General features: G+C 34.5%; 1 protein-coding gene and 1 pseudogene across 2 annotated transcripts in view; one reads left to right on the forward strand and one right to left on the reverse strand.

The window, feature by feature from the left end:
• SNAP91 (synaptosome associated protein 91) overlaps positions 1-25,720 on the forward strand; it is a 131,676-nt gene that overhangs the window by 52,106 nt on the left and 53,850 nt on the right. Inside the window, 8 exon segments of the mRNA XM_079146953.1 lie at positions 599-674; positions 1,175-1,277; positions 2,940-3,033; positions 4,700-4,811; positions 13,466-13,554; positions 13,556-13,573; positions 18,000-18,041; positions 24,209-24,279. Of these exon segments, the coding sequence (XP_079003079.1) occupies positions 599-674; positions 1,175-1,277; positions 2,940-3,033; positions 4,700-4,811; positions 13,466-13,554; positions 13,556-13,573; positions 18,000-18,041; positions 24,209-24,279 (605 nt within the window).
• The window catches only part of LOC306665440 (heterogeneous nuclear ribonucleoprotein L-like), a 72,296-nt pseudogene that overhangs the window by 26,085 nt on the left and 20,491 nt on the right, over positions 1-25,720 (reverse strand). The gene's annotated exons all lie outside the window — the stretch shown is intronic.

Raw genomic sequence — 25,720 nt, forward strand, 5'->3', positions numbered from 1 at the left:
TGTTAAAAAAGGGTAAGGCCCTTTAAATTTTCATTAATTTGGAGATGAAGAATAAATCATGTTCAAAACCATCTGGAATACAATTTTAGTCTTCTACTTGGTTATTTTTATGAAAATAAAATTTAAGTTAGACCTGGTCTTAGAGATACCAAAGTTATAAACATAACTAGTGCCTATAACATAAATACTATATATGCCTATTAGTGGGAAAACTTATTGTTAGAGTAGAGGAGCAATAAGACTATTTTCCCCATAGAAAATGTTCCTTCCTTCCTTTGAGTGAAAATGACATTCTTAAAATACTTAATTTTGGAAAATATTGATAAAATTACAATTAATCATTTTGTATGGAATGCTTACTGAGCCATGTTAAATTTGCAGTATTCCTGTTATATGCAGAAATGAAAAATCCTGTAATTTAATTCTAATTTAGTGAATGTTAGTCAAAGTTTTTCCCCCCTTATGGAACATTAGAAAAATATAAAACTTATATATCACAATGAAAATTTGTAAAAAAAAAAATATTCCCTTTGGTCAGAAATTTTTTTAAGGTCTAATTTGAGACTACAGATGTTTAATTCTAATTTTTGTGTTTCAGAGATTTATTCAGTATTTGGCCTCTAGAAATACCCTATTCAATCTCAGCAATTTTTTGGACAAAAGTGGATCCCATGGTGAGGATATTTAAATAATTTTTTTGCTAATGCTTTAATTTTAATGGGAGGCTATTAATCCAAAATCACTGTAACTCATACTTCCACTTAAGAAAAAATATAAAAGTAACTATATGAAAGTAATTTTTAAATATTGAATTGTAGACAATTCAGCATATTAATTTTATTTTTTGTCATTTTTGATGTTCACTTTTAAAATTAACTATGGGTACACTTGACCCATAGATTGTTCATGAAGGTGCAGGAGACAGTAAAATGAAAGACGCCATCTAAATTTTTTTAAAAATTATTCCAGTCATAAAGAAATTTTCTTTGTAGATTAATAGAGTTTGAAATGCTCTCATTTGTTCATTCACCATACTTACTGGCTGTCTATATAAGGTGAGCACATCAAGCAGGTAGACTATTACCAGATGGCTACCTGTATTAAATATAAAACAGGTTGTTTTTATTTAAACGGTATTTTATTAATTAATTTTATTTTCTCCTCTCTCCCCCAGGTTATGATATGTCTACCTTCATAAGGCGCTATAGTAGATATTTGAATGAAAAGGCTTTCTCATACAGACAGATGGCATTTGATTTTGCCAGAGTGAAGAAAGGGTATTATTAATTTTCTTTCTCATGTTTATTGTAACAGGATAAGTCCTTGAAGCATACTTGATTTATTTTAACTAAGCTTATGTGCCAATTAATTTTTATCATAAAGACCCAGTTTACAATCACCTGAAAGATGATCAATAAAAAAATAGAAGTTAGCCATGAGGTTGCCATATGCATTGCTTTATTTATGTCTTTATGCAAAGAAAATATTAGTTAGCTGCTCGGAGTTTACATAGTCTAAAATTTTATTTGCTAAAAATAATGCCAAATTCTTAAATACATGATCATCTTTAAATAATTAAGGAGGGAGAGAATTGGCTACATTTATTTGAAAGTAGAGTGGCTATAGATGACAATAGCTATTTCAGTGTGTTTTGAGGTAAAAATTAAAATGTGGGTAGGTGGAATCTGTTTTGAATAAGTAATAGTGTCCTAAGAAATACAAACATCCTATAATCAAATTAATTATTAATATTACCTATTGGTTAGAAAATTTCATTGAAATACTTGAATTTTAATCCATAATTACCATTTACGTACCTCTAATCCAATCAAAAGTGTTCAGCCAAAAGTTTGTACACATTTTTTATTTGTTACTAACTTGAAATAATGGCAATGTATTGAAGAAGTTTTAAAATTTTTTTTTCAAGAATCCACATGAAAAGACATCTCTCTATCTTTGTCATAACTGACCTAAACTTAACTTTGAACTACCTTTTCATCATGGTGGTGAAAAATACAAACTTGCTTGCTCAGAATACATCAGGTTCTTCTAGGTGAATACAAAATTAGGGTTTTTTTTTCCTTTATCCCCTTATCATTAGAGATGATTCTGCATCATACACCATCCTCTGACTTCTGCCACCATTCCTGATGTTTTCAATTCATTATGACCTCTCTGTAATATGTCCATGGCCTTCTTAGAAGACTCTGCACCCCTGTGTGGACCTTTAAGGACTCTCTGGGCTGCTTTCTCCACCACTAGGGAGGGAGAGACTCTGAAGGTGACCATTATCAGCCTGGATATTTCCTTCAGCTATTATGATAGTGCTACTCCTTGACCATTGCTGAATGCAGGGACTCCCTAAGAGATTTGTAGATGTGTACAGGGCACAGTGTCTCTTCTGATGCCTCCTCCAGCACCAGTCTCCAGTCTGGTGTTCTGCTAAACTGCCATCTCCATTTGAGCAACAAGTGCATGCCAACATGCAATTTCCTCACTGGATGGTGTTATCACTTGCAGGCCTACAGGTTTTATAGGCTTCCAAGGCATGTTGTCTTATTATCAAAAAACAAAAAATGGCTTTTTAAGAGAACTTATATTTTTACCACAATTGCTTGTGTTACAGATTTTTAAAAATCTATTCAAAAATTTAACCGACCTCTTTTATTCAGGCCACATTGCTTTTCTGCCCAAGAGCAGTGCAGATAGAAAGAAAGCATCACCTGTGAGGTTGAGGATTGAGAATGCACAAGAGGAAGTAGTATAGAAACAGAAAACAGGCATAGCCTCATAATGCCTCACAATGGCCCCGCAAGATGAAAGAGGACATGGGGAAGGACACAGCTTGGAACTGTGTGAGTGTGTGTGTGTGTGTGTGAGACCTTGGATTTCCCATATGCGAGGAAATTTTACCCTTTTCTTTTTAAAAATTTTTGTAGGGCTGATGGTGTAATGCGGACAATGGCTCCTGAGAAGCTACTAAAGAGTATGCCAATACTACAGGGACAAATTGATGCACTGCTTGAATTTGATGTATGTATCTCACGAGAAAAAATATTCCTTACATAATCAGTATTCTTTCCTTTGAAGGTGGGCTACAGGTAAATCCAGAGATTTCCTCAGGAAGCAGCTTTAGATTTTTTTTCTTCATTTAAATGAATTTGATGAATACTTAGGTCAGATGGTTAAGCACAGTAGAGAAGATTTTGGTTCCCCAGTTTGCAAGCAGCTTGTCAGGTGTTTAAGTCATGGAAAAATATGAGCAATGCATTCTTGGAAACTTCTGTTCTAAGCAGGATGGTGGCCTCCTATTGTGCTTGACAGGATGAAGTATCTACAAGATGCCACCTGCAGGCAGCTAAATTACTGGACCTACCATTGGAAATTATTTTATGGGGATCACTTAAGTGACACTGCACCACAGAGAATCATCTTTGTTTTATCATGGACAGCATTGATTCTTCCCAGCAATCAGTAATTTGTGTCTTAAAACTATACCTGTATTTGACTGTGGTGGCGGCAGCAGCTACACTAACCCACACATATGAGAAAGTCATATAGAGCTAATTACATGCACACTCACAAATGGATACAAGTAAACCAAGGGAAATGGAAATAAGTGTCACGGTCAATATCCTGATCATGATACTATTTTTGACTATAGTTTAAGATGTAACCTTCAGGAGAAACTGGGTAAATGGGATATGAGATCTCCCTATATTACTTCTTTAAACTGCTTGTGAGTTTACAGTTACCTCAGAATATACATTTTTTTCAAAACCTGACTCATGAAAATAAAACATTTTTTTACATGTTGAAAAAATTTTAACTCGCTTCATCAGCTTTTCTGTATTTTGGTAGTTGCCTAAAACAAAGGCTTTCCTCAAATATTAGTAGCTTAAAGTCTCTGTTAAGATTATGTGGTTTAGTCTATAATTGAGCCCTGTCATACCGCCTAACTCCTGTGAAATTTCAGTAAAGTCAGCAAACCATCTTGTTGGCTTTGACAGATTTTACAGATTAACTAAATATCTATGGAATGAATTGCTTCTCTTAATTGTTTTTCTTCTTATCCATTTATTTTCCTTTGCTTTTTTTGCCCTTGATAAGGGTACTGCATTAAAGGGAAAAAGTCATAAAGGCAGTGGGGGGTGGAGGGGACAAAGTCTAAGAATTGTGAACAAAGACTGAGGAGTGGGAGGTAAATATTCTTCTGTGTTGGCAGTGGCATATTTAGTGGATGGGTAAATAACTTTGAGGCTCAGGAAGTGTTTTAGAAGTAGCTGGCTAAGATATAACCCCACCATTCTTCCTCACTGAGGTCACTGCACACTTGAGCCTGAACCTTCATGGTCACACAGACTTTAAGATAGTGGAAATGGAAGAAATGTAATATAACCTTGTAAACGCAATAGAAAATCATGTTTTCAAACATTGGATTTGATTGATCTATGGTTCATTGGTCAACAGAATGTATATATGTCTTTTAACCAGCCTAGTTTCATTGACTTCAGCTAAATTAAAAACTAAATGTAAAACAAGATACAGTTGGTCTTTTGATATTATTAGTGTTACTAAAATTGCCCAACATTTGTAAAATATGAATGAATTTCTTAGTAATTGAGACACTTTAATGTGATTTAGGAAAGATACTGACTTGATGATATGCAGCTGACATTAAATTTTCATCTGTTTCCAGGTGCATCCAAATGAGCTAACAAATGGTGTCATAAATGCTGCATTTATGCTGCTTTTCAAAGATCTTATCAAACTTTTCGCTTGCTACAATGATGGAGTTATTAACTTACTCGGTAGGTGGAACTACAGAAACATGTTGGGCTGATGGGATATGTGGTGAGACTGACAAATTCTGTGGAATGATTCGGTTGTCTTACTCTTCTGCAGTAAAGTGAACCCTTGGCAGGGGCAGTGTTATGTAGGAAACCGTGGTACTGAGAATGTCCACAGATGGTGGCACTGGCAGAGCAATGTGGACAGAGATGAAAATTTATTTTTTGGAAAACTGCCTATTTCAGTGTGGTATCTTCCCAGGTAAAAGGAATTAGTCATCAACCTTTTCCTTGGTAGGGGTCTGTCTCTCGGGACTGTGATGCTATGAGGGCAGCTTAGCATTGATCTCAGGTGTTAACTGGCTGAGGACTCAGCAGTAATAGTAGATGGGTGGGAAGCCTGTGCTATTCAGCCTGTTCACAACCTCCATTTCTGACATCATGGCAACTTCCTGTGGTGTTCCCTTATCTCTCAGATTATTTGAGAGCCTGTTTGTTTTGCATTCACATGGGATGAAAGTAATCTCCTGCTATTTATCCATTCTGAAGGTTCATCCACTACTATGCTTTACACCATGCTTCAATTTAATTTTTCCAAGTCCCTTGTCATCCAGGCCAATTGTTGATTTGATGTAGTTCCATATGTTCTGTTAGCTTTCTTTTGACATAAAGCAGAAAATCGGATAGATATACTGCTGAAAGTTTAATTTACTAGGAAGATTTCTTTCTACTGTCAAGGTCATCCCTTTGTGGAGATGTGATTCATCAGGTCACTTCCAGTTGGTTCCAGCATGAGAAGCCATCTCTAAACCAAACTTGAATTTTTTATTCCTCAGAAGCTGGTCATAAAGAACATCACAGAGGCCATAGGTATGATTTGAGGGAGAAATGAACAAAATAGCAGTATAGAAGAGAGAGTAGGTACCCTGGTAAGATGAAGCTTCTGTTCATACAACCCACCTGCTGATTTATGATCTGCTTAAACTTACCTCTTACTATTACTTCCATTTGATAATGGAGTGTCCTTGCACTTATTTACCTTTATGGTTTTGTACTTTAGATAACACCCACTTTAGGTCTAAGGACCTCTTGAAGTTCTGTCATCAGAATCTCAGACTCTAGATGTAAACCAACAACAATTTTTCCAAAGGAGTTGCTATCTAAAGACGTGACTCTGCTCTAAAGCACTAGAGACCTGTACCGGAGTGTGCCAGAGGCATGCTATGATATTTAAATCTGCTGCAAACAGTTTGAGTACCTTTAGATCTCCTAGAATGAAACCCATGTAACTTCAGGCTGGAGCAATTGTGGAACCTGGGGTAAAGAAGGGTGTTTCACAAGGAAAGAGGGGTTAGTTCTCCAGGAAGAAATAACAGCCCTTATTGCAGATGTACCTAACAACAGAGCATCAAACTCTATGAGGCAAAAACTGACAGGTCTGCAAGGAGAGAGAGATAAATCCACTCGTGCAATTGGAGACTTCATCACTCTCTCAGAAATGGACAGATCTCCCAGGAAGAAAATCAATAAGGGACAGATTTGAACTTAACAACATCAACTAAATATAACGAACATCTATAGATCATTTTATTCAACAGCAGCATACCACACATTTTTCTCAAGCTTGCATGCAAAATTCATCAAAACAGATTACAATCTGGGCCATAAAACACAACTTAACAAATTTAAGAGAATATAAATAATATAATGTCTGCTTCTAGGCCACAAATAGAATTAATCTAGAAATCAGTAGCAACAACAGAAAACTGGAAAATCCCAAAATAGGTAGAGATTAAGCACCATACTTCTAAATAACACATGAGTCAAAGAAGAGGTCTCAAGAGAAATTCAGAGATAGTTTGAATTAAATGAAAATGAAAACACAATCTATCATAAAATGTGGGGTTCAGTAAAAGCAGCATATAGAAGACAAAGTATAGCATTGAATGCATTTACTAGAAAAAAAGAAGGGTCTAGAATTACTCACCTAAGCTTCTACCTTGTGCAATGAGAAAAAGAAGAGCACGTTATCCAAAGTAAGAAGAAATAGTAATTAGAGCACAAGTCAATAAAATTGAAAACAGGAAATCAATAGAGAAAAATAATAAAACCAGAGCTGTTTCTTTGAAAAGATATATAAAAGATCAAGTCTTCTGCCAAGCTAACTAAAAGAGGGGGGGGCGGGAAAGACCACTTTACCAATATCAGAAATAAAGAGGGGACATCCCTACAAATCCCATGAACCTTAACAGGATAATAAAAGAATACTGTGAGCAACTCTCTGCTCACAAATTTAATAAACTACATGAACAATTCCTCAAAAGACACATCTGCCAAAATTTACACAATAAGAAATAGTCTGAATAGACTGGAATGTACAAAAGAAATTGAATCAATAATTAACAACCTTTCAAAATAGAAAACACCAGGCATCAGATGGGTTCACTGATAAATTCTATCGAACATTTAGATTAAAAATTATACCAATTTTCTATAGTCTGCTCCAGAACATAGTAGAGTAGGGGATGTTCATAATGGGAGACTATGTATATGTGGGGTCAGGGCAGATCTGGGAAATCACTGTCCCTTTCCATTTTATTTTGCTAAAACTGTTCTTAAAAAAGACAAAGAAAAAGAAAAAGTTTAAAAAAAAAGAAAAAAGTCTGGGTATGTCCCTTTCTCATATGCACACTCAATCTGATTAAGGTCCCCGTGCAGAATACCTGCTGAACATTAGTGTTCAGCAACTTTCATCAGGATATAAGGGCTTCTGTTAACTCAGATTGCTGGACCTAGCCCAGAATTTCTAAACCAGTAGAACTGAGGTAGTGCCTAAGATTTTGCATTCCTCATAAGGTCCCAAGTAATGCTGTACCTGTTGACTTGAGGACTTCAATCTGGTAACCACTGTATTAGAACTACTACCAAATGCTGGGGTTTGAACCCACACTTTTTGGCATGTTCACCCAAATGGATAATTATTGATTATATTACAAAACTGACATTCTGTTCTTTCCTGCCTAGCAGCTTTAGAATCCTTTCTAATTCTCCAGATTTTTGCTAGTTAAGGTTGCTAGGTTCAGACAAATACTCTCCTTTTGGTTTTTTTCTGAATAAACACCCGAACTTTCACAAGAGAGACCACAGCAAGGCTGTCTGTGGAACTTTTCCACCTATTCAATAATCCAGTAACTCACAAGGTCAGACTCCTGACTTTCCCTGTGGCTGCAAGAGATAAGATTATTTTGGGGCAGGAGTACCTTTGTCTGAACTTGCCTTAAGCCAATAATTTAAAGTGCTGTGTTTTCATTTTCTTTTTTAAGCACTCCAGTGGAGGCAGGAGCAGCTGTCCACTCCATGTTTCCATTTGCCTTGTTCCTATTGTGGTTCCTGTCCCATGGTTTGATAAGCTTCATTCCAAGTGCTCATTTCACAAAAACTTAGATGATAATTTAAGTAATTGCCTTACTCCTGTTTAGAGCATGGACTTCAAGGATCCCATTTTCCAATAGATATAGGTGTTCATCACCTTCATATCTAATTGCATTACATATCTAACACTGGGTTTCCAATTTGAAAGTCTGTTTTCTGCATCCAATTCTGGTAGCAAATACTGTGTCTATTCAAGAAGCAGAAACTGCTCCCCATATTCTAAAAAGAAAGGAATTTAATACAGGGTGTTAGGTGCCTGTATACTTAGTGGAAGCCTGTGAGAAACAGTACTAGTCATTTCCACTGAAAGGACTCCCAGAATTAAGTAGTCACATTGTAGAGGAGATACCACCTCTGAGACCAGTGCTGAAAGTATGCTAAAAGAAGCTGCCATTGCCACCTCAGCTACTTTGCAACACTGGGAAATAGACCCCTGAAGCTGTTATGCAGGGATTGAGGAGTCATATCAAGTGACTGTGGCCTTAATCATTACTCCTCAAAATCCAAGAAGCTGCAGTAGAAAGTAGAATGCTGTTGGAGGATAATTTCCATATCCATGATCTTGCCTGTCACAAGCAATAGCTACCTGAAAAGGCACAAAAAGAGGGTTATCTCCTCAGTTTTAGCTTCCAGATCTCCCACAGATCTGTCTCATTTGTAGTGCTAAATTTGTACCCAGAACCCTGGCTTCATATGAATCCAGAGATAGAATGAAGGTCTGGTGCACCAATCATCAGCATCAAAGTGCTCTTAAAGGTTTTGCCTTTAGTACGGAACAACTCTTGCCCTACCTGCAAAGTTTAAAACCAAATATACCTTTATATCAGATTAGAGACTCTATCAGTAAATCGGAGTAGACTTCCCTATATCTTTTACTGGCGAAACTTACTTTTCCTTCTTGCTCATAAATGAAAGTTTTTGCTAAAATTTACTTCTAGCCATTTACTTATCTGCCTTTTCTGTATATTTTCCATTGGAAAAAAATTATCATTTCCATTTTGATGAACCCCAAATCCATTATTTCAGTTCTTACCTTTCTTCTCCACTTCAGTTTTTCATGTCTTAGTATTTCTGATACTTAAATTTAGATGTTGCGTTCTTACCTAAAACTCTGAATCTCTAAAACTGAACTTTTAAACTTACCCTTCCTAATCTCCTTATTCTGTTTATATATAATTAGTCTTTTAAATGTCAGTTATCTTTGAGTTACTCATCTTCCTGAAATCCACGGCCAGTCAGAAAAAAACCTCTCTCATCTTGTTTTATTCCCACTTTTGCTTCAGGAACATGGGTTTATCGTCTTTGCAATTAAACATGTTCAGCCATGTGACTGCTCTACTGTTGTCCTAAACAGCTACTTCAAGATGTTCTACTTTACCTTCTCTTTACGTAGACTTTAGAGAGAAACAGTATTAAGAATGCAGTTAGTTTCTCTTTGCATTAAAGTAATAACCATTCAAGTGCTGGCAGTGTGGCTTAGTGGTAGAGCATTTGTCTAACATGCTCAAGACCTTAGGTTCAACCTCAGAAATGCCCTCCTCACAAAACAGGAAAAAAATAACCACTCAAGAGTTTTGTTTTCCCCTTTGGTACCAGGGATTGAACGCACAGGCACTTAACCACTGAGCCACATTCCAAGCCCCTTTTATATTTTATTTTGCAGTAGGGTCTCCCTAAGTTGCTAAAGGTCTTGCCAAGGTTCTGAGGTTGGCCTTGAATTTTCTATCCTCCTGCCTTAGCTTCCTGAGTCACTGGAATTACAGGTGTGCACCACCATATCCAACCATTCAAGACATTTTGTTAAATTTAAATTGAAAATGATAGTCTACTGGCTAGATTAGCAGCAGAAAGGGAGGAGAGTTGTGCCTTTCTCTACTAAAGACTTTTCAAAAGTGGTGGAATTGTGTGTTCTTGCCTAATAACATTCTGGTGTGGTGCTGCCTGCATAGCATTGTCAAGCTGCTCTTATTGAAGTAAATCTAGAACATAGATATGCAAGAAAATATCCTAATTGTTTTGAGGCAAATGTGTTTTGTTTACCAGATAGTGCTAGAAACTAAACATAAATATTTTATGGGTTAGTTTTAATCAGGACTTCCTGACCAATACTTTACATGTAACGTAGACTCAGTTTGGGTGCTGCAAATCTTCAAATGTTTTATCACTGTCATGAAACTCTGACTTCCAAGTGAAATGTTCACCTAATTGACTAATGGTCCTTAGTATTAATCCCTATGAAAAATCTAAGCTTGTCTCTCAAGAATGAGATCCCTTTTCATTTGGTTCCTTTCCTAGGTTACCCTTTAAAATTAATATTAATATACAAAGGAGAATTTATCACAACTTTGCAAATATTCATGTTACAAATGTCAAATTCGATTATTTCAAATATTCATGTTACACTATAAGAATCATGTTACAAATGTCATGCTACAAATGTCAAATTTGATTATTTCAAATACTGAACAGCAAGATAGGTTATCTTCAGTATAAAGAAACAGAGTCTCATTTCGGGGTAACCTGTCCCTTCTGTAAAAGAAGTGTTTTCTGTAGACCCACCCCTGGTCTCTGGGAACAAGGGAACCCCATAGCTTTGCATATATCAGTTAATAGTACATATTGTCTTTCTCTATACCATTATTACAGAAACAGCTATGAGATTATAACTTAAAGCGATAGTGATTGAATTGTCTTTTTTGTTTTGTTTTGTTTTGTTTTTTGCTAAATCCTAACTACCATGGAAAATACAGAATTCAGAGGAGACAGAGAAAAAAATTTAATTTTGATGCAATAGTTTCTTTCTTTCTTTCTTTCTTTCTTTCTTTCTTTCTTTCCTTTCTTTCTTTCTTTCTTTCTTTCTGTTCTTCTTTCTTTTTACTGTATTGGGGATCAAAACCAAGGCCTGCATGGTAAGGCACTGAGTTACATCCCTTAACCCCTTAATGCATTAGTTCTAAAGGGACAATCAAGATTTTTCAGTTTGTGTTCATTGTTGAGGATCTGATGCAAACGAAATCAATTTAGCTTATAGTAAGAAAGTTTAAGTTTTAGATATTTGAAATGTTTATGTGAAGATTGTTCTATAAAGACGACGAGAAAATTTTGTTTTTCCATAAGTCCTTATTTTCAAATTTTTTAGATGAAAAAGATTCTTATAGTGTCATGATTCTGTTGATAGCATTAGAAACCAAGATAGTGGAGAAACGAAAGTAACCTCAAGATTTGAACCCTTTATTGAAAACCCACTTCTCTCTCAAATCTTAAGTAGAAAACAGTGAGTGTTTTATTTTCTTGATCTGTTTGGGCTTCCCTTAAATACCCTATGGGGAGGTCTGTGTTAAAGTAAAATTACCCAAAGACTGTCAACAGAAGGTAATGAGTAGCTGCTCTAGATAATTAGTTCTTTGCATAATTATATATTATTAAACTTTTCTTTGAGAAAATTAAAAATACTTTTGAGGTAGTAAAATTACATACTGAATGACATAAAAAAAACTCTCAATTATGAGAGAATATAAAAGTGGCATGTGTTTACCATTTTGCAATTATAAAATATTAACTTATAAAGGAGGTACTGGTCCATCAGTTATAACCCATTCCTCTGCTGTGATGCCATCTACAATGTCAATAATTATTGACTGAACAAGGAAAGTGCTGGTTTTCCTCAAAATATAGATGAGAAAAACACATTTTCATACTGCAGTTATAACAGAACTGTGCTACCTGAATTATTATGAATGCTAGTGTTGGGAGTTCAAAAGAAAACAGTGAAGTAATTCTCTCTTTTTCAGTCTATAAAGCTTGAGGTTGAGAAAGAGGATTACAGGTTGCAAAGTCATAAAGGTTTGGTAAACCAAAAGGGTTTCATAGAACTCCTCTCTTTTGGGAAGATCAATAGAGTAAATGAAGTGGGTGTGTGAAGGAGGAGAAAATGGGGAAGGACAAGGGGAAGAGCAGTTGAATGAATCTGACCAAACTTCAGACTTTCGTAAGTACGTACATGGATACAGCACAGTGAATCCCAGGATCAAGTATATTCACAAAATACTAGTTTTATTTCTTTTGTATTGTTCTTTTAGATATACATGACAGCAGAGTCCTATTTTACATACAATGGAGTACAAACTTCCCATTCTTGAAGTTGTACATGATTACACTGTCATGTAATTCATATATGAACATAGGAAAGTTATGTCCGATTCATTCTACTGACTTTTCTATTAACCATCTCCCCCTTCCCTTCATTCCCTTTATCTAATCCTCTGAACTTCTGTTCTTCCCTCCCCTATCCATTGTGTGTTAGCATCTGCATATCAGAGAGAACATTCAACCTTGGGTTTTAGGGGATTGGCTTATTTCACTTAGCATGTAGTCTCCAGCTCCACTCATTTATCAGCAAAAGTCATTCTTTTTATGACTGAGTAATATCCATTGTGTATATGTACCACATTTTCTTTAACCATTACCCTGTGAAGAGCACCTAGGTTGGTTCTATAGCTTAACTATTGTGAGTTGAGCTTCTATAAACATTGATGTGGGTTTTGCCAAGACACTAATTTTTTAAAGCTATAAATAAATTGCAGAAAGATCAGTAGAGTAGAGAGAAGGGAGTAGGGATGGAGGGGGAGAAGGAAGTGCTGAGGACTGAATTAAAGCAAATTATCTTCTTTGCTTTTATGATTATGTCAAAATGTCTGAATGTAATTATATAACTAAAAGATTCCATAAAAAGGGTGAAAAAAACCTCTATTTTAGAAGACTCATAATGTTTGAAAGAAAAAATTTTTGACCCATAAAAGCAACTATAGAAAATTAAAAGTATTCTTTAATTCAGGAAGATTTACAGATTATCAACCTACAATATATAGATCATTGGTTTATAATTACATTGTAAGAAAATAGGGATGCTGTAGAATGCAGTTAGAAAATTTGAGGCTGTTATTAGGAAGAATTTTCTGTTTTCTAAGACTGAATACTGGGATATATTGATCTTGAATTGGCCCTTTTGAGATAGTTCATGTATTCTACTTTATTTTTTATTATTTAGATCATTTCATACAAGATACATGATTATCTTAGGCCACACACCTTTCTTAAACTACTCAGGTCCCCTTGATAATAATTATAGGTTTTAGTGCCAAGTGTGTTGATTCAAACTTTAAGCTTTAAGTAGTAATCCCAACATAAACTTAGAATAAGACAGAATACTCTTTTCAAATTGCTTATTACTTTATCTCTTGTAGAAAAGTTTTTTGAAATGAAGAAAGGACAATGTAAAGATGCTCTAGAAATTTACAAACGATTTCTAACTAGAATGACACGGGTATCTGAATGTTCTCAAGGTTGCAGAGGTAAGTAATATCAATCTTTTTTGGGAAATGTAATTTTGAAACTACTAGCTCATTTACTTCTAGCGTATAGCAGAATGCAGAATTTGGCAAGATATCTGCCACCAAGTCATAGTGTATTGGGTTAGAAGTGACCTTTGAAGTCATCTCACCCAACCTGTGACTCAGAGCTGTACCCTACATAACCGCCCAATCAGATGATGATCCTACAGTCTTTCTTGGCTAAGAAGATCATTGATGCTTTGCAAGATGGTTATTACTCTATCCCTACCTAATGGCTATTTTTTATTCCTCATTACTGAACCCTAGGTTTGACTTTAGAAAAACTATGTTCATTGTTCTTACAGTAAGTAATAAATTCTGACACCTCCTTACATTGTCAATGATTGAAACACAATGAAAAAGTAAAACAGAAAGCATAATTCATTTTATAAAGTTATCAATTATTTCTTAAGGAGATTATACCTAATCATAATAGCCATAATTATACAGTTGGTGATCCTGAGGCTATCTTTGAGTTGTTATTTTCTTTTTACAAAATCCAATTATTGAATTTCTAATACTGGTTTTGAAAATTTTAACGTTGTTATTGTAGTCTTCTAGAAGGATGATCCGTGGGGTTTTATCTCACATGACAACTGATTGCTAGAGACTAACCAAAGTGGAGTATGAGAGTGAAACTGAGGTTCAATAGCAAAACATACAACACATGGATTGTGGACTTTGATGTCATCCTGTGCTATTATCATTCTGAGAATATAACCTAGGGACACACATTTCAGACATACAACTTAAAAAGTGCTATAAGGCACGCATTATCTTTCAAGCCTCATTTGTTCACAGTAGTAGTAATTGTCTCATTCAAATGAGATCATAATACTACCACAAAATGCAGATTCTTGAACTTCGACATATAACACATAATCAGAATGAAAAACTTTAAATATACTATAAGAAGTAAAAGATAAATATGAGCTTATGTCAGTTACATATACATTAAAGCAGGCATGTTCCTGTGTGTTTGCTCTTGGTCTTACTGATGTCGGTTGCTATTAAGAAAGGATAGGACTGCTTGAAGTTTTTACTTTTGCTGCTACAAAGACTTTATTATCTGTATTTGGTATGACTTTTCCATGGCTTAAACATAATTATCAGTACAAATCTATGGAATTATGCCCAAGCTCTCAGAGCAGATTATTTCATTGTTCCCACTCAGTCCTCGGGCACATGCCTCCCTAGTCTTCCCGTTTGTTACTGGGTATGAGTAAGGAGCTGGACGTGTGGCAGTCTGAGGAATATGCTTCTCTAATCAGCAGAAAAGCTGGGCTCAAGAGCTCCATGAAAAAAGGGCTACTTATTTGTCCACTCTTATTTTACATGTAAAATTTGATTTTATTTATGCCTATTGATACCTTGTGTTAGCACCAACTAAACTTAGGCTACTTAAGAGATATTTAAAAAATCAGATATAGTTTTAAAAGTCGTCTTTAAATAAAGGATAGTAAATAATGCATTTTTATTTGAAACAGTATAAGTAAAATGTTTTTATAATATGGATACTAATTTACAACAGTATTTTTAATTTGTTCTAATTTGTTTTACATGACAGTAGAATGCATTTTGACACATTGTACACAAATGTGGCACAACTCTCATTCTTCTGGGGGTAATGGTGCTGAGTCACACCAGTCGTGTGATCATACATGTATATAGGGTAATAATGTCCGTCTCATTCACCATCCTTCCACAACATTATTTTTAATAGAATAACATTTAGACCACAATGGAATAACCCTAACCATTTTCAGTTTTTTTTTTTATTTGGTTGCATTACTCATAAGTTGAACACTTATTGTTCAAAGGCAATGTTGAGTGGTGGATTATGATTGATAATATAGAAAATTTTCAACCGATGTACAAACTTTTCCTTTCTACCAAAGAGTACTCATGTTGGTATATACATGTATGGGCTCCTACTTCGTAACTATCTCGTAGTACTTTTGCCTGAATAGCCCATAGAAGACTTTTAGAATGTTATTGAAAAACTGTAACAGAGGCTGGAGAGAAGCTCCGTGGTAGAGTGCTGGGCTTAGCACATGCAAGGCCCTGGATTCCATTCCCAGGACCACAAAATAAAATAAAACAAACGATGCACACACACATATCAGATATTCAGAAAATATTAACAGTAAGTTATCCATCGTATAGTAACAATTTTCATGGAATATTCAAATTTTTCCCAGTAAATGCTTGAAGTAGAGAAAGCTATCATGTCTTAGATTCTTCCCACTGAATTTCTTAAGGCAGACAACTGAAACTTTGTGAAATGGTTGTTTTACAGGTGTTAGGCATTTCTGGCTAAACACTTATCCTTTGGTGTAGAACAAAGTTAGTCTTAGTTGCTCGTCCAGGTAAATGTCAGAAAGCATTGGAGTTTTGCCTCCCAGAATGTTTGCAGATTAGAAAGTAATAAAATTTCTGTCATACACCTCACCTCAACCCTCCAATCAAATTGTGATTCCAAAGTTCAGGGCAGTTAAAAAGAGCAACCTTGGCAAAGGATTCCTACATTGTATCTTTTAACAGACTTATCCATTTAATGGAAGAAACATCACCTTTTTCCAAAGTGATTCAGTATTAGATATTCATAATATATTTGTTTTTTAAAATGCTTCCACCATTCATATTAATATTTTTAAATTCACTATATACAGAGGGTGTAGAGTATGGGAATATATGGAATGAAGTTAATTTACTCATTCATAATAATATAAATGACATTAGGGAGCATTAGTGACATCTCTAAATCCAGTGTTAGTCATCGGAAGGTAAATCTGGAATGCTGGATTCCAGCATGATTGGGTCCACAGAGATAGGGACCAGTGCTAGTCTTCCACAACTGGTCACAACAGTGGGTGGTTTTGCTCCCTCTTCTCTTTAGTGGACAATATCTAGAGACATTTTGAGTAGTTACCCTAAACTGACTACTACCAGTCACCCGTAAGGTCACCCTCTATCCTTCTGGCATCCAGAGGATAGAGGCCGGGGTGTTACTAATCATCCCGCAATGCACAGGTCCAGTCACCAAAAAAGAATCATCTTGCCAAAATGCCAATAGTGCCAAGGCCAAGAAACATGGCTCTAGCCATTAAAAAAAAATGCAAAAGAAAGAAGAGGTAGTCAAGATGCAAATGGTTTGGGGGCAGCGTTGTTTGTTCATCTGTTGGGGGCATTGATCCCTGGAACATTCTACCAGTGAGCTACATCCTGGGACCTTTTAAACTTGTTTATTAGGGGGGGCTCACTGAGTTGCCCAGGCCTGACCTCCAACTTGCAATCCTCCTGCCTCAATCTCCCAAGTAGCTGGGATTACTGGCATGAGCACCTCACCCTGCTACAAATGTGTGTTTTAATCTCCTTTTTGCCATATCACCCTCTTAAAAATCCAGTGATTTTACTTTATGCATTTACTATCTATGTTTCCATAGCCTGATCAAGCATTTTATTTTCAACTTTTTCTCACTTTTTATTTTAAAACTTACAAAAGAATTGGTAATTTCAGCCTACAAAAATTGATAGAGTTTGATGAACACATAAACTCTCTTCATTGATTCAGTTTTATTAATAGTTTCCCATATTTGCTTCCCTTCCCCTCCTTTTCCCCACTTACTCCCATGCTGTCCAAATTACCAATTCGCTTATGTTCTCGCCCTGTAATCTCACTTTTGCAAATGTATCCTACAGATACAAAATGGTGTGTGCAATATTGCTTGCAGTAGCAAGAGATTGGAAGCAATTCTAATGTCCATTACTAAATGACTCATTAAATAAACCACAAGACAAGGAAGTTCTATATAACTTTCTAAAAAATGGGGATATTCTGTGCTTTGATATGGATGCATCACTAAAATATATTATTGTATGAAAAATATAAGTTTAATGTATGTGATATGCTATTATTTGTGTAAGAATGGCAAAATAAATATACCTTTTTTCATAAATGATTCTTTCTGTAGGAAAGTAGAAACTACACCCTGAACAAGTTATTAAAATTCTATAAATATTCAGTGTCCAGAGAACTTAGTGAACATAATTATTAAAATTTTATCTAACCAGCTTCTTAGATTTTAGTTGCTATTGACCTTGGAAGATACTTTAAATTTTATGCTTCAATTGATTTTTACTTACTTTTGGATCCCAGTAAAATTCTAAAAATTTGTTATACGTAACTATATTAATGAAATCATTGCTCTGTTAAGTGGAAAACTAAATAAAGAGCATATGTTTAAAATGAGATATATCTATATATGAATTCTTTTATGCCAAGCTTGAGCTGTGGTTTTATCAAATTCTATGGGGTGACCTTTCATTAATTGCAAAAAAAATTGTAAAAATCTGACTAAGTAATTTCTTATTTTTTAATCCACAGCAAGTTGGTATTGATAAAGGTGACATTCCTGACCTCACACAGGTAAGTAACTCTCTCAGTGGAAGATTCAGTATGTGTGAAATTATTACTCTAGATATTGCCACAAATAGGCATGTTTTTCTTTGTTTAGTGGATTTTGAATTTAGGTCAACTTTCTTAGAAATTATTCTATCTTGCTTATTTTTTTCTAGTTATTGACTATATTTCTGGAGGCAATGGGAAAGTTTTCCTGCCCTTAAGATGTAGTTTCTTCTTCAGAGCCAACTGACTTTACTAATTAAGCTCATCTTTTCATTCTTGAACTTGAGTCAGAAGGAAACCTTGAATGATGTTAATAAAAGCTATGGAAAGCATCTATTGGTAGGCAATCAGAACATTTATTGGTAGGGTGCTTTCCTTCCAGCTTGTCCTTCTAGTGTTTCAAGGTCCCTTATATAAAGAAGGCCATGACTGGGGAGAACTCAGACCTCACAGTCCTACTACAGAGTCTGTCTCCCTTGTGAAGAGAAGGAATTCCATATACATAAAAGAAAAGACATTTTTAAATGTAGTGGTGGTAGATCAGTGATTTGTGGAGGGTCCATCTAGTAAGGAACAACAATAGAGAGGCTTCCTTATCAATCCTTTTATTTGTCAAGAGAGTTTAGCATGCAGCTCCTGGGGCAGATCAGGGCATCATTCACAGAAGCAGAATAACTGTACAACCTTTCTCATAACTGGAAGAAGCAGGTTTTGCTTAATCACTCTATAATGGTAAATTTCAGTCCCAAACATGCCCTTTAACTAGAAACAATGTTGTAGAAATGATGGGAAAGAATATAGTTCTGCTATCTTATATGCCAGTAACAAACATTATGAAATTTTTTGTCTATAAATTTTAAAAGTCATTGTAATAGAAGGAAATCATCATAATAAATTACCCACTTTTAAATAGTATCAAAGTGAGTGCATTTAATGATTTGCTATACTTATAATGTCGTAAAATATTTATGTATTTAAAATGTTAATCTTTAAATTTTTATTAAAAATTAGGGACACCCAAAGAAATAGTTTGCTATCTGAGTATAGTTAAAATACCTATCAAATATCAACAATTCTTCATAAATAAAACTTAGCAATTCAGAACATGATAGCATTGTGTTTTTTAGTTTAAAAATTGGAAGATAATTCTTTCTAGGAGGCAGAATATTAGTATAAAATATTCTGCAACTATAAGACAATAGTGTTCTTGGAGAAGGTGTGTACTTGAATAAGACATTGACATCATTTGAGTAGAGATAAAAATTAATGGTACAAAAAAATTAAGGGTGCATAAAATATTATCTAAAAATCTATTAGAGGTAAATTTGTCTTTGTAACTCATTAAGCAAAAATAAGTAGTTTCATTTATTCAGCTATAACAAAAATTTGCATGCATTTATCCAAGATAAATAATATATGTTAACTTTAAAAAGATGCACATTAAAATATTTACCTCATTGATACCTTTTAGAAATGAAAAGTCATCTTTAACACTGTAGATAAACTAGATAAACCTCGCTGTAAGATAAAATGAAAACTAGATATTTTATCAAGGAAAGGAGCTCAGTTAAGAATGGGTCTTTCTTTGTCTCAGTTTGGGCATAGTCTGAATGGACATTAGGAAAGATTTAAGAGAATACTTACATATCTTTTGATTTTTCAAATTGGAAAATGATAAGCCAGGTGCAGTGGTATACACCTATAATCCCAGCTACTTGGGAGGTAGAGACAGGAGAATCACAAGTTCAAGGTCATTTTGGGCAAATTAGCAAGACCCTCAAATAAAAGATAAAAAGGACTGAAAACGTAACTTAGTGGTACAGTGCCAATTGGTTCAATTCCTAGTACCCTAAAAAATAAATAAATAATAAAAGTAAAATGGTAGCCTATCATTGAAAAAAGGGTATACCTGCATTCACATACTTGGGTTTAATTTTTAATGATACCATAATATTTATTATAAGTTATATAATCTCTCAAGGAGTCTAGAGACATGTTGTATTAAATGATACAAGGTGTTTGTTTTCATAATTTGGGGAATAGGCTTCACCTTCACAGAAGCAAAGTCTTCTAATAGAAGCTGTTCTGTAGTAGAGATTCATTAGAATCTGGTAACAACAGTCTGTCCTCTGCTTTTGTAATAATCTTAAGAGCCACATAAACTAGAATGTTAACATTTATTTTTAAATTACCCCCTCACAAAAAATTCGTCTAGTTAAATTTTACAAGAGTATAGTATGCTTCTGAAATGTCTTGTTTTCTTTTGAGATTGTGGGAAACAGAGCTGAATGTCCTCCATAATTCTTATTTAGAAAGCCCCTCCCACAGGGCTGTTGGAAGTCTCTGACTGAGTTAGGGAGTTAGACCAACTATGACACTACAGTAGGTCTGAGCTGAAACATGAGATATTTTGGGTTTAGTCCTTTAGATAGTGTTAGGCTAGGATTAGTTGAGAAATGAGTCATAAATACCAGGTTGTATGGACTCAGTTTAAGTCCTCTGAGACCAGGTTTTACTCTCTGTCAGGCTTCTCCATGGCTACCATGACCACTGAATCTGGCCATAGCAATGGACAAAATACCTAATAGGAGAGGGTTAAAGACATAATGTAGACCAAAGGGACTTCCTATTGACTGCATACAGAAATAGGTACTTGTAATTAAAAAATAAATAAATAAAATTAGAATTCTTCTTGCAGCAAAATGTAAAAGTTTGATGTATATCTTTTAGGTTAGAGAATACACAGTAAGTACCACTGTGGTCATCTATAACCCTTTTTAACTTGTTCATGTAATCATCACTGCATTTAAATAATTCATGATCTGAGCACAGTGGTACATGTCTGTAATCCCACAACTCAGAGAACTGAGGCAGGAAGATCACAATTTTGAAGCCAGCTGAGGCACCTTAGTGAGACCCTTCTTAAAAAATAAAAAGTGCTGAGGATAGAACTCAGTGGTAGAACACCCCTGAGTTCAGTCCCCAGTGTGTGTGTGTGTGTGTGTGTGTGTGTGTGTGTGTATGTGTGTATAAATATAACTATCAGTGAAATTTTCAAAATACATTTAAAAGTAATGTTTCAGGTAAGAAGTAAATATAATGTTGGAACTAAATGTTTTTCCCCTTGCTTTCAAATGGTTTCTTACAGGCTACAAAAAAAATTTTTGAATGATCTTTTGATTGCTCCTTTTACTTTCGGTTTTAATGACGCTTTATGATCTAAATTATCTGAATTGTAGATGGATTATTCCCTCTTGATCCTAGGCATCACATTCAGTTGTTAATTCATTTCAAGAAAATAATTTTTAAATATTATTTCTTTGGCGGGTATTGTGTGTGTGTGTGTGTGTGTGTGTGTGTGTGTGTGTGTGTTTTCCCAATTTAAAATATCTCCATTTATGAAAAATATCTTAGGTTTTGATGTCAGGAATTCTGGTTGATCTGAAAACTACTGGTAAAGAAAAGTCTCCTTTTAAAGACTATACCACTGATGCATCGGTAACCATGGAAATATTTCTGTTATCTATTAGTTTTCATAGTCTGACTTATTCTTTGGGTTGGTGTTTCCATCTGATTTGATTTGACTTTGGCTTTTTTTCAAATGAGAAAATAAATAGGCTGATAATTATACTTTGTTATCTGGAGTTTCTTTTACAACAGCAGAGGCATTCTCAAAGTTTTGCTCCTTGGAAATTTAGACCATTTTCATTTATTGTTTCCTGCAGTCCAGGATGTCCTTGGTGCCATAGACAGTAGAGAAGGCACACATTCATGCACTCCTAGACATTACTATTACATGACTTTCTTTTTTTAACTCCAAAAACATTTTAATAATTTGTTTCTCCTAGATTTTTCATGTCCTTATATAAATATAAATGAGCACTTTTAAAACCTCTAGGATAAAAAGCTCCAAACTTAATATGTGTGCAGTGTATTGCTAAACCCCCCTTAAAGCCAGAGTCAGTTTTACAGTCTTGTATTCCTTTGTCAGATTTTCTGTTTCAAACTATTATGATTTTTGTGACTTCTACTTCATGTTTCAATTTTCTCAGTAAATTTTAAGAAATTCTATAAGAAGAATGAAATTGCAGACTGTCTTCATGGTGATTTGTTTTGCTTAACTAAGGAACTTTAAAGGAGAAAATATGACCCATATATATGGTCTTCTCTATTTCATGACTATAAGCAACATTTGTCTTTAGTAATGGTGTTTTAAATTTAAGTCTAGCAAAGGATCCCACTTCTTTATATTGCATTTAACACTCAGAACTCAATCTTCTGACAAGGTTTCTATGACTCAGAGAATTTTTTCTTACCACATCCCAACAACAACAACAACAACAAAATTGAATGTGAAAAAGTTTAAATTCATATGCACAGGCCTCCTAGTTTCTTCATTATCACCATGATCATCATCATCAACCATTAGCATGATAATTTTGGATTTATCAGATATGAATTCATCTAAAAATTTGAATTTTAAAAATTTTAATTCATTGTACACAAATGATGTACAACTTTGTTTCTCTGGTTGTACACGAAGTAGAGTCACACTGTTTGTGTAATCATACATGTACATATGGTAATAATGTTTTGTCTCATTCTATTATCTTTCCTTCCCCCCACCCTCTCCCCACCCCTCATTTTCCTTTAGTGGATAAAAATTTTGAAATTTTGAAGCCACTTATATATTTTTCTTTATAATTTGCAGTGTATGCTTCTGTATTCAATGAGCACTTCTTTAAGGTTTACAATCAGGTATATAGAGCAAAATTTCCTTTATCTCTCTTAAAAATTAATTTTAAAATTTAAAACTATACCCTTAGCTGCAGCTTACTGGAATTTGTTGATTGAGTCTGTTTTTACCTGAGTTATCTTAATATTCTAATTTTTATAATTTCTAAATTTATTATATCCCCTGATAATTTTTTATTTGATAGTCCAAAGCTTTTGAGATAACACTGATAGAGCTGTCCCTTCCTACCACACCTCTGTCACTTGAATCAAGTTAATATTTTTGTTCACTTAGTAATCTTTACATATTTATGAAAAGTATGTTTTATTTTGCTTAGTATTTACATTTATAATTATAAATTATGTGTATAATCATATGAATTTGAGTTTATAAGTCTATCAATAAAATTTATATGAATATTACATATCCTAAACTTTTAAAATTTAAAAAAAATTTATCAGAATTGTACTTTGTCATTAACATATAATTTAAAATGTAATTATATTGAGTTCTTCAAATTCTGTGAGACAGTTTTGCAGTTAGCATAGTTACTGTAAAGTCCTTCAAAATTAGTTTCACATTAATTTAAAGAACAATTATCAGAATTAAATGTACCTGTAAATGTAGTTTGCTGTTTCATCATGAATGCTTCTCTTTGAATGCCTGTGCTGCTGTTAAGGTCTAGCTTGGTTAAAATTATTTGTGAAAGATGAATTAAATTTCTAATGCTTGGGAAATAGGTTGGGTAAAATATTTGTATGACCCTATTATTTCTCTTCTCTTATACAGTAAAATGCCATCACTTTTTTTTGCCTGAAATTTTATTTATAAAAGGAAACATTCAAGAACTTCTTAATAAAAGTTGAAATATATTATTAATTCTGCCACTGCACAGTGCTTTTTATGTATATAAATTAAATAGCTCAATAATAAAATTTTAAATTATTTTGTCTATTAAATTGTATTATTTCCCCACAACTCTCACTTAGTCCCCTTTTTAAAATATGGTATGAGTTTTTCCTAATATTTCAGTCAAATAAGGAAAGTGAGGTTTTACTGTATTTTCAAACTTCTGTAATTTCTAGTTGGGCACTTTCTGACTTGGATACAAATACCTGTTCTTTTTCTACTGTGGTTTATGGGAAGGTTGTGAACTTGATTTCAATTTACTACATTTAAGTAATATCTTAGCAAAAGTCTGTCCAACATAGCCTCTACACTGAAAACCTGCAGAAAGGTTATTGGTATGCAGGAGAGTTAGTGAAAGATGGGCGTATCTGAGATTCCATGGATCTTAAATATTTAAACACCAGAAGAATCTAAAATGAAATTATCTCACTTTGAATATTGGGCTCCACCATAAACCTCCACCATACAAAGTTAAAGTGATGTTAGAGTGTGTTTACTTTGAAAGAAAGCAATGCAGACATTTATTTTTACTTTCTTATTATAGGCTCCCAGCAGTCTCATGGAGACCCTTGAACAACATCTAAATACATTAGAAGGAAAGAAACCTGGAAACAAGTATGCATTAGTTGTGTATTCTAAATAAGATGAAAAATACTAGAATCGTTCTTTATAAGAATGAGACTTATCATGGTAAACTTATACTACTGTAGTTTCAGGGTATGCTATATTGTAATTTTTCCCCTGCTCTTCCTTGTAACTTGTGTCAGTATAAACTCATGAGTAGGCAATCTACCTGTAGGCTAATGTGGCAGATTAATAGATTATTCCTATGTTGACTGAACTTGCTGATTTACATATTTGCCCTTACAAGAAATCCACAATACAAAGGAATTGCTCATGTTTAAAAATTAAAACTGTTATGGTTGGTCATGAGTAAAAACAAAGCACAATTCTTCAAGCATCCTGAACACTATTGTGTTACCAGCCCCATTGTCAATAAAGCAAAACCCTCAAGTATAGTTTCCAGGACTCTAGTCTCCCCCACTTAGCCATGGCATAGCTACTGACATTTACTCAGGTCTTTTTATGGTGGCAGCAGCAATCAGCAATGATAAGTCCACTTTACTGGATTTTTTTACCTTTGTGTTGGTACTTATAGTTTTGACTCTTTTTCCTTGTTGCATGCAAAAAATGTGTAGGTTCCATTTTTCCATTTTTCCAGCAGGAATAAAACTTGTCTGTTCATAAGACCCAGACCTTTCTGGTATTTGTGCCTTGTTCAGCTATAATTCTGCCAGTCTTGGATGCTTACCCCTGTGCTGCCTGTGTAAAGCTTATGCATACTGGGAGGACTACCTGCAGTCCTAGTTTCTGATGAAGCCTTCCTTAACCATAAACTTCCCTGCATTGTGGCTATTTTTTTCTCACATATGTGGACTTCAGTAGATTTTTGGTTCTGAAGGTCAGGAACTATGTTGTACTTCATTATCTAAACACTTAATGTCAGTGTCCCTATAGAGTCAACTTGAAATCTGTCATTCTTGATGATACCAGCTTTATGCTGTTTTATTTAGCTTGACAGCAGGAGTTAGCAGAGACAACCAGTGAACTGATCATTGCAGGGCTGTAGGCTGATCATAGATTTTACCTATGATAGAGTGGTCAAAATGTCACTTCTTTCTGCTTTCTTTTCTCTGAATATTCTCCCCAAACCTAGGTTTGTGTGTCTTGTTACTTTTTTTGCTGGTTATTTCATTAGCTAAGTGATGTTTTTGTCATCTTTTCCAAATGAATATAGTAATCATCGTTTGTTTTAAATGATAAACAACAGTAAAGAAATATTTCAGGCTACAATGGCAGAGTTACTAGGAATGATGGAGGGCAGAACCTCTCTAGGGCTTTGTCAAGGTCTGCCCCAGTTTAGTATGGCCGTGGATGAACAGGTTTTTAATGTGAGACTGCATTAAATCACAGAAGTCCAGTTATTACTGGGACCCCTCCTCTATTAGGGTATCCAGGAAGCCCAGTGATTTGCTAGGGATTATACAAATGTAGG

The sequence above is a fragment of the Sciurus vulgaris genome (genome assembly GCF_902686455.1).
Source record: "Sciurus vulgaris genome assembly, chromosome: 7".
Classification (NCBI taxonomy): domain Eukaryota; kingdom Metazoa; phylum Chordata; class Mammalia; order Rodentia; family Sciuridae; genus Sciurus; species Sciurus vulgaris.